Here is a 13,252-nt window from a genome sequence, read left to right as displayed (position 1 = left end):
GCACTTGATGTTCGGCAACACCAGTCGCATTAACAGAAGGGATGCAAGATGCTATTAGAACTGCTGGACTGCTTTTAGTATGAATATTTTATTGTTACTAATTGTGGATCTTTAATGATTTAGTTAATTAAGTATAATTGATGAAGACGAAACAACCACCCAACTAATTTTCTAAACAGTTCTCCCATAACGTGCTAATCCCTGCATCGTCTCTGAAACTATATTAATACACAGTTGAAGCAGCACACAACAAATAAATGCCCCCCCCCCTCCCCCCCCCCAATTAAAAAAAGAAGACTCTAATTTGTAATTATGAGAAGGGATGATATGAAAACTACTGCTTATGCATTAGTGAGATTTTTTCCAGGTGTCTGACTGTGCTGTCACTCTTCAGACATACCAACAGCATCTTAAACAGTGAATACAGATGTTTCTCAGTCACTTCTTAAACTGTTAAAACACACTGAAATAATTTGCTTCCATTCCAGAAAAGAACTGAAATTTCAACATGCAAATTTAGATTTAGAAAAATATGTGACAAAGGATGGTTGCATCTTCTTCTCTCTCTCTCTCTTTTTTTTTTTTTATCTCCTAAATGGTCATATTTTCTGTAACTTTAATACCACTGACTATTTCTGCTCTTCAGTTATTCATTTAATAAGGAGATACTACATACATATCAGCTGGAAAGGAGGAGGAAGAGGGTGAAGGTTCTTGGTTATGGCGCTTCCCATTGCAGCTTTACCCCTCCTGATTTTTATACTTCAGCGGGGGAGAGGCAAGGATAGCAACAGTTCTGCAACATCATCACAATATTTCACGTTGCCACAAAAATCACAGCGAGGTGGAAAGTGGGAATTATGTGTGTGTTTCCAGAGGGTATCCTCAGAGTCCAGAGAGGGAAGAAAGAGACCAAACAGGGAGAGGAGCTGTAGTGTGTTAGACCCAGCAGCGTGAGGCCCTTCAGTCGAAGGAGATGAGCTGTGCCTCTGCGCTGCCCGGCACGGCCTGAGGTGCCTGCTGCTGCGGCTGCTGAGGCTGTTGCTGCTGCTGCGGGGGGCCACCAGGGGGAGCAACCTAGCAGCATGAATGCACAAGTAAAAATAGTAAGATTAGCCAGGATTGACATTTAAATGACCTAAATAAAAATAAAAATACCAAAGATAAAAATAAAGAAAGCTTTCATGCGTTAACTGTGAATGACAGTTGAACCAATGAACTTTTAGTCTGTCAGAAGCTTCAAATATATAAATATACAACTGACCTGCTGATACATGGGCTGCTGGCCTGGCATGTACTGCTGTTGGGGGGGCATATTGGGGTCCTGTCCCGGCAATGCTGAAATCATGTTCTGCATATTATACGGCTGGTAACCCATATAACCCATACCGTTAGTGGGGGGTGCCTGGGACATGGGCGGCATACTCTGCGCCTGAGAGGCCACATTCTGCACAAAACACAGAGAACAGTGAGATGCATTCATCTTTAAACGTTTTTGTGGCATTTCATGTATTAATCAGAAAATTTAAGTGGAGCTTTGTCAGACCTGGTAACCCTGCGTAGGTGTGGGCTGATAGGTGGAGTAGGGTGGACTAGTTGTGGGTGGAGCCTGACCAGGCGGAGGAGCGGGCTGCCCATTAGTTCCTGGAGGCGGGTACATGTATGCATTAACCATATTGGGATCTGAAAGAAAAGGGGGGACAAAACAAAACATTGTAGTGAACGATTAAGATTTTAGATCATATCGCTAATCGTAACACCAGATGACCAAAGTTGGTAGATTTCTTGTCTTTTCAGCTGATCCTTTTTCTTGTGAACCTCCTCACCTGTGGTAGGACCGGGCATGGCCTGGTACTGTGCTGGTGCAGTCTGCCCTGGCTGATTCATATAGATGTTGTGCATAGGTGAACCCTCCACAGAACCAGCGGGGCTGAAAGTGCCTGGGTAGCTGGGCGGAGCACCGGGTTGGTATACCACCCCTCCCGCGACATTGGGGGGCAAAGACTGCATCTATATAACAGCAAATAAAGACAGCATTAAAATTTCACCAAAAGATTACAATGAACTTAAAAAAGTTCAAAAACATAAAAACATAAAAAGTCTCCCACTGAAATCTAAAAAATGTTTCATTAGCTGAAATTTATTCTTTAGGTTCATATATTTCTGCTATTATTGAGACATTTGGTTTCTGCAATATCAAGTGAATTTACTGACTAGATTATCCTTGGGTTGAGTTCAGTCTGAGGCCAGATGGAGTATAAAATGTGTACCTGGGCATAGGGAAGAGAGAAAGCAGGCATCTGAGCCCTCATCTGGATGGTGTGCTTCTGCTGCTCCAAACGCATCTGCCTCTCTTTCTCCTGCTCCTGGAGGCGCTGAATGGCCAACTGTCTTTGCATCTCCAGGTACTCCTGCGGTCCAAAGAAATACCTGTGAGCACGGTAATGGCCTATTATATCTGAACTCTCATTGGACAGATTCAGTTCAGTACCTGTTTCTTCTGCCTCATGATCTCCAGTTTTTGTGCCAGCTGGATCTGCCTCTGTCTTTCCGCTTCCTCTGCAGCGCGACGCAGTTTCTCTCTATGTTCGTCCCGGAGTGCGTTGAGAGCGGCCCGAGCATCACGAACCTGAGCTAGCTTGTCCTGCAGCCCTTCATAATACACTGACAAGACACAGATCATCACAGTTCAGAGCCTGGACACGGGGAGAGAGAAATCTATAAACATGGACACAATTACACAAGGCCAACGCTTACATCGCTTCTCATCTAGCTGGTTGAGGATGTCCAAAAGCTGTGGGTGCATGTTGTTGATGGACTGGAAGAGTGAGAGCACGGCGCTGTCGTTAGTGATGCTTCGCCCACGCATGTGGTTGCTCTTCATGCGGTTCAAGAAGGTGGTGACAGCATTCTGCAGAGCCTTCAGAAACTGCTCATGGTTCTCCTCTGATTCGCCATTCTGGTACTGCTGCTGAAAAAGGGGATGAACAGGGCAAACCATGAGCAGGGGCTCATTTGTGTTTAGTTTGATTTTGTTTTTTTAGAGCACACAACTTCAGCATACCTCCACTATGTTGACAGGCTGGACAGGGACGTGACTTTCCACGGGCTGACTGATTGCCGGAAGTGGCTCAGCCAATGTCACAGGGGCAGGGGCTGAGGGGGTGGGACTCTTGCGAGCCTCTTCCTGTTTTTTCTCCCAATATGTTCTGTTCAGGTAACGGGCCAGCTGGAATGATGTCATATTTCCTTATTAGCTTTAAAAGCACGGTGTAGCATTTCCATTAATCAGCCATACTGCTAACATTTGAGAAGAGCAATATACCACATGTACCTCAGGATCTACATCTTCAGCTGATGGAGCAGAGGAGTTCTGCAATGTGTTTCATAATAGTCAAAAAGTGCATTTTAAAATTTGCTTAACAATAATAAAAATCTTTCAAACATGCTTTTAAAATCATGAAAACATTTTTTGTAGAGTATAAGTGATTTTGCTTGAAACAGCCTTACCACAGGGGAAGTGTAGAGGGTACTGACTGGGGGAGCTGAGGAAGTCACTGGGGTGGGATCGGTTTTGGGATACATCGAGTACGAGTTCTTATGTCTCTGCAATTGAGCATTCAGCTTTTATTCTATATACTAGCTGAAAACAAACACATCCATACACAAAATGAGCATTTCAGCTTAGCAACCCACCATTCGCTCCTTCTCCTCAGCCTCACTTTGAGAAAGGGCTATGGCCAGCTGCAGCTCCTCCTCCTCCTGCAGGGCAGCCTCATCTCTCTTGGGGGGCATCTGGTGAAAAAGAAGAGCAGGAGAAATATATAGCAGGAGAGTCCAACAGCGAAAGCTTGGCTGCAACTGGATCATCTAAGCTACAACAAATCTACAACAGAATAGCTGAAAAAGAAAACACTAAAAGGTTTCATAATGACCACAAATAAAGTCCAGACATTCAGCTTGATTTAAATGCTGTAGAATTACATGAAGAGAGCTCTGCCTGCAAATCTCAGTGAACCAAAGCAACACTGTAAGAAAGACTGGGACAAATTTCCTCCACAGCAATATGGGAAATAAAGTCAACTAGAAAACACTGATTTCAAGTGATTGCTGGTAAAGGTGGTTCTTTAAGCTAATGAATGATGGGGTGTACATGACTATTTATTTCCAGTGTGACGATTTTGGCAACTTTTTTCCAAAAAGGCTAGAAAAGTGTCTAAAATGTAAAAAAACAACCACAATATAATAACTCGAAAATCATTTAAGTCCTATATTTAACAGGTAACAAAACAAAAACAAAACATCCAGAAAGACAGTGACTGATATAAAGAGTTTCAAATTATTACCTGTGACTGCTGGGACAGTGGGCTGGTCAGGTACTCAGGTGGCAGTTCAGCAGAGCCTGCGGAAGGGGCTTTTCCTTCAGCTTTCCTAAGTGGAGGAGAGAGGGAGGGGTGGCTGCTAAGGAAGAGGGATCAGGGAGGACAAATAACCTTGTAAATCAGAGTTTCAAGCATGCTGCTTGAAACAACAGTAGCACTCTAAAGACAGAACAATACAACAAAGCATCATGGGAAACACTTTCAAGTTACTCCCATTTGGATTTCGGATCTCCATCCAAACAGCAAAACTTTGCCAGGGGGGCAAGAAGGGCATTAACAGGGAAAGGGGGGCACAAAGACATATTTTTCTTTCTTATTCTCATTTTAAATGTCTAGCTTTTAATAAATAATTATCTCAATCTTACACCCAATTAAGCATCATGAGGCGGAGGGCAGGGGGTGGTTCCCTATTTCTTTTTGCTGGGAGCTGACAACTCTATTAGTTAGGTTGTTTAATATTTCTGCTAAGTACTCTTTAAAACACCAGAATAGGGAGGATCGTGTAGGTTCAAGTTTATTAGATTGATCAGTATTGCCGAACTATGAAATATTTTGGGTGCAGTGTATTTTTTGCATACAGGTATAACAGAATAGCTTTAGTGTTTTGTTTTTTTAAAACTTGAGTATGAACTTATACAAAATGCAGCAAGATATATATAAAAAAAAACAGTTTTATTGATTGAAAAATACACTATATCGGATTCATATCGGTATCGGCAGATATTCAAATTTATGGTATCGGTATCGGACATAAAAAAGTGGTATCGTGCCATCTCTAATTACTTCAGCATTATTTATTGTTGTATGTGCGACGATGTTCATACAAATTTTGTCCAGATTGCCTGCCTGCCTGCCCCCCCCCCAAATTATGGAGGAGATAGTGAAAATACAGATACATATATACACATACATATACTATCATCATTATAATAATATTATCATCATCATCATCATCAGAATGTCTGTTTTCTGCTGCAGGAAAAATGGCCTCAAAGCACAACTGTTGATATGCTCACTTTGCTTCATTGCAGCCGCCACATGCTCTTTTAAAGGATCCCACACACATACTCACTCATTCACTAGCACACGTGTGTGTACACACATACACATTAGGGCTACCTCAAACAAGAAATATAATACTGTCAGAACTTGTTTTATTGCTACTAATGTAAGAAAGTCTTCTAATAGGTAAATAACATTTTAATTTATGCCTTGTTTTACGTTGTTTGCATAACTTATTTTATAATACAGTATTATTTATTATTTTCTTTTGCACTTAAACATTTTTCTTAAGGAATGCTGTCCAATTCCTGTGTGACGTGGGATTCTAGGTGTTCTTTGCTGCTTTCAATCAGTGAAAGATATGGAGTGCAGGCATATTCTTCAACTACTGTCTTGCAAAGCCTTCGCTGAAAAAGACGTCATTTGGATAGGAGCGTATGTTGTTCTAAAAACTTTCAGTGCTGATAATGCCTTTCCAGATGTGCAGGCTGCCAGGTCCCCAGTACCATCAAGAATGCAACTGACTGCTGATAGCAAACCACTTCCTCTTCAGTCCAGAGGATATAATATTCATGTTTTCCAAAAATAATTTCAAATTTCAATTCATCTGACAGCAGAACACTTTTCCACTTAGCTTCAGTCCATTTTAAAAGCCAGCGCTCTTCTTACTCTCGTCTGATGCCAGAAGAAGGAAACTGAACTGCTTTCTGAGCTGTTCATTCTGATAGACATCAGTTAAAAACGTATTTAACAAGGCCTTCTGCTGAGATTCTTGTTGACACTGTTTATTAATCATCTCCATTTTATTTTGAGCCTGGTTTTGTATTGCTATTAACTGTATTTTAATTTTCTATCATATTTCATTATAATTATTCTGTTTGCACAGCACTTTGTGACAACGTGTCTTGTGAAAAGCCTTATAAACTTTACTTACTTACTAGACAGGCCCACAAACATAGTCTGCATGTTTTCACAATCCATCTATTTCTTTTCTTTTTAGAAAAAAAACGTAACTACTCATGTTGCAACATACTAAGTACTTCCTGATTTTAGCTTGACACGTCCAGCTAAAATCTGGACCAGCTGTGAGTGAGACAATTTAACGACTGCTTAGAGCAGTTGACTACACAGCATGTTTCACCCAGTGTTACCAGCAGTCTTTCAATATCAGCTGTCAAACATGTGCAAACATGCCTCAGAACACGTTACACAGTTGCAGACATAATTTGCATACGTTTACATAGTTTATTTTTAAAACCGGCATTATCTTCAAATATCTACATACCATTTTTTCATTATAAGTCTTTCCGTGTCTCTCTTTAAGGGTATTTGTTCCAACTTCTCAAAACACACTCTCACTCATTAGTACATTTTCATCACTACCCTTAATCAACTTAACGTGCTGCACATCCTTTCCAGCTTTATCTTTTTGCCTAGATAGTCGATAAAAATTCTTTTCTCGTTCCTTAGCGCCCAGCCTCACATACAGCTCACTCTAAGGTGGTGGAAAAACCTCTGCCTCTGCTGTACCCCTAACCTCCTAGTACTCTTGTCTACTTTACTCATCTCCCCTACTATCCCACTTTTCTTTTGCTTCCCTCCTCCTTTGAATATTTTCCTGCACTTCCTCATTCCACCACAAAGTCTATTTGCCCTCTTTCCTCTCTCCATAACACATTCTCTGCATTTTACCTCAGCACCACAGCTGCACATATCTAATCTATCATTTTTTCCAAGTCATATCACAGCTACATATCATTTTTACCTTGAATAAAATCAGTCACGTGTTCATTGTGTTTAATCTGTTGCACCCTAGATAATTGTGCAACACCGAAACAGTTACTGGAGACATAAACACTTGTACTATCCAGGGCCACCATGTTACACACAGCCTGTAATTCTGGCATTTTAATCACCACATTTGTGGACTCACTTGTTAAGCAGCTCGAAGCAGGGCTCGCACACACGCACTTCCTTCTCGATCCCAAACTTCGGAATGGTGGAGTACTTAGACGAACACTTGCCGCAGAAAATCTGGCCACAGGCTCGACAGTGGTGCTGGGAAAGCACAGAACACAAAATGAGGTTGATTTCCACACATGCGCCGTGAGAAAGTACCGCATACACACAGACACACACCCACAGCATCAAATGAATGAAGGAAACCATAAAACCTCCAAGTGGCCTAGTTACAAGCAGGCCCGGCCTACCTTTCTTGTCATAACACCAAACTGGACTCTGCACCGGTGGCACTCCTCAGCGTCAACCCAGTCTGGGGCCTGGATAAACAAGGCAGACATCACATTACTCAAGTACTTCTCAATGTAGGGGCACATACCACAAAAACATAACTCTCTTCACACACCAGTAAAAGTAGAAACACAAAATATCTTACTCTCTCAGCAGCAAACATGGCGTCACTCTCCTTGAACTCGGGGAAAACGTGACCTGCAGACAAACAAAAGCAGAAAATCTTTTTACAACAACTACAAAAAAAAAAAAATCACAGAGGCAATAACTACTAGCTGCTGATGTACCTTTTGACAATGAAATTTGAATCAATAAAATCAGTTTTTATCATTACATTCATCTGAACTGGTATAACCCAGTTTTAAGTGGCCTGTTAGAAAACATTTTCTGGGTCAGTAAGCTTTCAGAGATCCTTTGGTTTCATTTCAGATGAGAGCACTCGGCTCGTTTAAACTTACCTTCCACTTTCATGATCTGATAGGTGTCTTGAACCACTTTATATTTGGGTTCATTGCGGAAGGCGTGAGCCCAGGCCTGGATCAGGTAAAGGATCTTGTTTCTGACATTTGGTTCCGTCTGTTTCTGGAAGTCAAGGAATTTACACACAATTAAAACAAAAAACAAAAAGGTCTACTTTCCCTGTTTCTGTATTCTACTGTCAAATAACACACTGAATTCATCAACACTGTGAGGTGGGAAGTCCCTTGTTTTCATCTGGAAAAAAAAAAAAAAGACTCCTGTCACAAGGCAATGACATCACCAGGAAGTTGAAACCAGCATGAGGTATACAGCCTGTGTCACATGATACAGTTAGGATCCAATCAAATATTGCTAGCTCATGCTGTAATCCAGTCAGCTGAAAGAGTGAGCGGTCATAGGAGAGGGGGAAAGCTTATAAAGCCTCCAGCCAAAATATAAAATTGAAGCACTGTAAAGACTCTAAACCTGTTATTTAAAAAGTTCATTTAGTATCAACTACTTTAATATCAGACCACTGTGTGGCTGCTCACTTTAACATCACTCTAACATGTACACCTTTGGGAATCTGGAGCCGGTGTTTTTCACTACGGTTTGAATAAAGACTAAACTCTTCATTGATTAAGCCAAAGCAACCGCTCCGCCTGACCTCTGCCAACAAATTAAGCTTCACAGTAAGAAGACAACACAGGCCATCTCTGAATGACATTGAGAATAGTGTGGTGGGAACTGAGCAGACAGGGAGTAGATAAAATGAATGTCACCTTAAGTAGCTCCTTCAGTTCCTCCATGGTTTGCTTACTCGCCACCTCATCGTGCACCGTCTGGCCACAGTTCTTCACCACTGACTCCAAGACCTGAAGGGTGAGGCTGCATTATTCTCAACAACCCAACGCAAAAGATGCCAAGTCTACTTTTGCCCACAGTTAGGTGACAAAGCAAGAGAACACACCAACCAAAGCAAAAATCAAACTATCTATGTTTACAGGCAACGGATATTATTGATTGTATACTTTCCACACGTCTTACCTCAAGTGCATAAATCGCCACATGTGGATTTTTGTCATTCAGCTTCTTTTTAATGGCCCCAATGGCATATTTAGCTCTGCAAGGACAAAAAAACACAGATATTGCTTAATGCAGAATCATTGGCATAAATTCAATAAGCAAACTCTCAAGTATGTTTATTTCAAAAACATTAAAGAGAATAGTCAAAGCTGTATTAAATCTTCAGCTGCTGGAGGATGTGACTGTAGAGGGGAAGAAGACAGAATCACTCACTGTGTGTCTCCCTGTCGAATGAGATCACAGATCTGCAGGATGGATTCCCAGTCAGTCTCCAGAAGCAGTTGACTGGTGGCTTTATCTGCATGAGTACAGAAAGCTTTAACATGCATGTATGTCAAATGGCATCTACAACAGCTGCTCCACAAAACTGCACCGGCAGTTACACACGAACAAACGCTTCCTCCACATGCTTTAAGCTGTACAGAAATATCTATACTCCTGCTATTAACGTAGGACTCCAGATCAATCTTTGTATGATATCAAACTATTACTACACAAAAGGTTTGAGGTGTCAAACCTTAATGATATAATAATATCATCATCAGCAGGGATAACTAAAAATATTTTATTGCTACAGATGCTTCCGTGAGTTCAGCTGTCAGAAAAAAAAATAGCCTTGTATGTGATTCAGGTGTGCCAAAGCGCTGCAGTCCTGGGTCTGACATTTGTTATGCCCTGCGGAACTGTGGGGAAAACAGGAAAGCACTGATAGCATGAAGTGATAATCCTGTTTGGCATATGATTGTGATGCATTTAGTAGATGAAACCTGGTCTTGATTTGCATTTCTAAATACAAGTGGAACATAACTTTCAGCACAACAAACGACCTGTTTGCAAATCATAAAATAAAAAAAACTGCCCAATTTTTAGGAACCAAATATCATCTTATTACATGTCAAACTGAAGGATGTGTGCTGTGAATTAAGCAATCACCCACACATAATGGTGGTTTAATTTTGAGTTAAATATCTTTAAAAAGATTAAATGTTTTAAATACACATGACATCTGCTATAAAACTGTGAATCTGATCATAGGTTTAGAGGTGTGCGTTACTCAGTTCAGACTTTTTTTAATTTTTTTTTTATCTGCTTCTATACTTTGAAAGTCAGGTAAAATTTATGCTTCAACAACAACAATGATTCTGACTACGGGCAGGGGGTAAACAACTGCAGAGGTGGTGCAGGTGTAGTATCTCTGCATCAAGTTTAAGAAAAAAAAGGAGATGAGTTTGCTTTTTAGAAGGGACAAAGACTAGCTTCCGCCCCTGCAAATCAGAAGAACAACTGTGGAAGTGGTCTCCAGCTTTAGTGTACATCTCACTGAAAACCCTATCTGGTGTCACAACATTTCCGTCCTGGTTAAGAAAAAAAAACACCAACCCTTCCACTTTTTCAGGAGGTTGCAGTACGGCGAACTTGTTAGCTCAGTCCTAAACTTATTCTGCAGATTTGTGGGGAAAGAGTGTCCTGTTCTCCTGCATCACTGAGTGGCATAAGGACGGCAGAGAAGACGCCTCTGCTGAGGGCCTCCCCATCACTAGACATTTATGCCAGCAGATACAGGAAAAGGGCCTCCTCTATCTTGAAAGACTCCACTCACCCAGCACATGCAATGTTTGTTCCCCTCCCCTCAGGCAGGAGGCCACAGAGTATCAAGAGCAGAACCACCATGCTTTTAGACTGCTTCTGTGTCTGCTTCTCCTAGCCAATCGTAACAAAGAAACCAATTGTGTATTTGCAATATCCTCCATACCCTTAAAAATGTATTATTCATTCTTTATGACACTGTAAATGTGTTTTCTCTTCCTTGTTTCTGTATATTGTTCTCTCGTGTGTTCCCATTCTTGCTGGCTTTAAACAGGGATCTGAGTGCTAAATTTAGTTTCGCCTCATGCGAATACACATGTTTGAAATGGAGTAAAAATCCTTGAGAAAAACAAGTTGGGACTGCAACGATAAGTTCGGCAGGAATTATATTTAATGGATTCAAATTCCATCACTGATGAGAAGAATCAAACACACGATTTATAACCTATTTGATGGTTTTAATACAAACACTTTGATATTTAAGCCTCAAATATCAAATTATTACGGGTTACATTGGCAGAGCAGGCAAGACTCTCCAGCTGAACTAAAGAGACCTAAAATGTCTGGAAATTGTTTAATAGTAATCAATATGCACAGCTGCGTATTTATTTGACGCTTCAAAAAATAATTTGATATTTACTGGGTGTATACATTTTTCATCCAGGTTCGCTAGTTAACCTGCTCATTTTTGTAGCCCAAGAAACTTGTTGTTGCATAACTGGAAATTCACTTGGGACTCGTTTTAAACCAAGGTAACTGTTGAAACATGCTACGACAGAGACGCCTTGTTTTCTATGATTAGTCATGGAGTAAACGCAACTATTAGCCATCTGACGTTAGCGTAGGTCTATACATGGATCACAAAGTATCTCAGTCGCTAATTATAGACAGTTGTCAGCGAACTAATCAACCTGTTGTGGTCTTTTAAAAAAAACTCAGGACAACAGAGTGCCTCACGAATACCAGCGTTGTGTTTAACTACCCCATTTCCAAGGAAACCAGGCAGACAATGTGTGAAGTAACAGCTAATCGTATATTACCGTGTATGAAACGCACAGGAACACGACAACAGCCTTGGTTAGCTTAACTAAAAGCAAGGCGATAACACAAGAACTGGACCAGACTTTAAGTTAAAACTGCTCGCTTCAGCTAACTTCTTAGCATTTCTTGGCCTTCGAACAATAGCAGCGAATTTGTTAGCAGGCTAAGAAAAAAAAAGCTAGCTGGCCTGGGAGCCACAGCCCGATCGACTGTCAAAACAATACGCTGGAAAACATCGCACTCTGCCTTAATAGTTGCTTATTTTACTCTCAACTTAAGCATGTGCTGTTAACTTACCGAGAAGCCTCTCAAATGTGCCTCCACCTTTTCCCATGTTAAACTCAGAGTCTCAGAATGGCTGTCGAGATGACTTATTTAATTAGCGGATCCCGATACTTTCACAACGGAGGTTAGCTGTTAGCTCGTCTGTTAGCCACGGAGCACAGCTGTACAGCAGGTACAGCCTCCTCTGACTTCCCACTTCCGTCGCAGAAACAGCGACACGCATGAAATGTCTCCCTCTCGCGGCGGGTATGTGGAATGATGGATGCATTTTTTTTAATTTATTGAATTTATTTATTTATTTGTTTTTTGTTAAGCGAAACCTTGACATGGTGATTACCGCTTTAGAAATCTAAATAAAATATGCGTTATCAGCAAGTCATTGATGAGATGTGTGGTAGGAATGACAAATTGGTTTAAGGTGAGGGTGGAATTACATTAGAGACTGGTTCTGAGGCAATAGTGACAGATAGGTTTGACAGATGAGGTCAGGAAGGTGTCTCTGTGGACTATGACGTTTGCAGATGACATTGTGACCTGAAGTTAGATTTGGGAGAAAGTGGAATAGAGCTTGGACAGGTGGCAGTGTGGTATGGAGAGAAGAGAAATGAAAGTCAATGAGAAGGAGACAGGTGTAACAGTGAAGCTACAAGGAGTAGGGATAGTTAAGGTGGACAAGTTTAAATACTGGGTGTCAGCTAGCCAAAGGAACATAGTGCATGCAAGAGAAGTCAAGAAGAGAGTGCAGGTAGAGTGGAGCGGGTGGATACGAGTGTCTGGGGTGATTTGTGGCACAAGGATAGCAACAAGTGTGAAAGGGAAGGTTTACAAGATGGTAGGGAGACCTGCTATGATGTATGGAGATGGTAACAAAAAAAAATGGAGGTGGAGGTGGCAGAGCTGAAGATTTTCACTGGGGGTGAACAGAATGGACAAGATTAGAAATGAAGCCCTTCCTAGTACATCAGAAGGGCAGCTCAGGTTGAGCAGTTTGAAGACAAGGCTGACATGATTTAGACACGTGCAGAGGACAGATAGTGGCTATATAAGACAAAGGATGCAGAATATGGAGATGCTAGGCAGAAGGAAAAGAGAACATTCTTCGCTAAAGAAAGTAGCCAAAAGAACAAGAAGAAGCAGCAGCTATGAATTATGCTCTTTGA

At 41.2% G+C, this 13,252-nt stretch overlaps 1 protein-coding gene across 4 annotated transcripts; it reads right to left on the bottom strand.

Annotated features, from left to right (window-relative positions):
- Nucleotides 1-283: 283 nt before the first annotated feature.
- On the bottom strand, nucleotides 284-12,282 carry hgs (hepatocyte growth factor-regulated tyrosine kinase substrate). Of its 4 annotated transcripts, none has more exons than XM_063471982.1 (20): nucleotides 12,105-12,282; nucleotides 9,393-9,477; nucleotides 9,141-9,216; nucleotides 8,876-8,968; nucleotides 8,093-8,216; nucleotides 7,780-7,832; nucleotides 7,595-7,663; nucleotides 7,318-7,442; nucleotides 4,347-4,461; nucleotides 3,697-3,795; nucleotides 3,511-3,606; nucleotides 3,335-3,373; nucleotides 3,065-3,229; nucleotides 2,758-2,971; nucleotides 2,492-2,664; nucleotides 2,271-2,411; nucleotides 1,827-2,010; nucleotides 1,547-1,683; nucleotides 1,265-1,447; nucleotides 284-1,077 (listed from the first exon to the last, which is right to left on the bottom strand). In XM_063471982.1, exons 1-20 carry the CDS (start codon nucleotides 12,139-12,141, stop codon nucleotides 964-966), a joined length of 2,322 nt encoding a protein of 773 aa, XP_063328052.1. In that variant the 5' UTR covers nucleotides 12,142-12,282; the 3' UTR covers nucleotides 284-963. The 4 variants fall into 4 exon arrangements, with proteins under 4 accessions (XP_063328052.1, XP_063328054.1, XP_063328053.1 ...); XM_063471984.1 differs by having other exon boundaries at nucleotides 2,758-2,968; XM_063471983.1 differs by having other exon boundaries at nucleotides 4,347-4,458.
- Between the last annotated feature and the right edge of the window lie 970 nt (nucleotides 12,283-13,252).

This window comes from Pelmatolapia mariae, linkage group LG4, assembly GCF_036321145.2.
Source record: "Pelmatolapia mariae isolate MD_Pm_ZW linkage group LG4, Pm_UMD_F_2, whole genome shotgun sequence".
NCBI lineage: Eukaryota > Metazoa > Chordata > Actinopteri > Cichliformes > Cichlidae > Pelmatolapia > Pelmatolapia mariae.
Note: the sequence above shows the minus strand (reverse complement) of the source record. Positions and strands in the feature narration are given on the sequence as shown.

Excerpts from the sequence above, each read along its gene's own strand:
- hgs (XM_063471982.1), bottom strand. The coding sequence starts at position 12,141 with ATGGGAAAAGGTGGAGGCACATTTGAGAGGCTTCTCG. Across the intron at positions 2,412-2,491 it reads TCATGAGGCAGAAGAAACAG|GAGTACCTGGAGATGCAAAG; the intron begins GTACTGAACTGA and ends TTTGGACCGCAG. Across the intron at positions 1,684-1,826 it reads CATGCCCGGTCCTACCACAG|ATCCCAATATGGTTAATGCA; the intron begins GTGAGGAGGTTC and ends CTTTTCTTTCAG.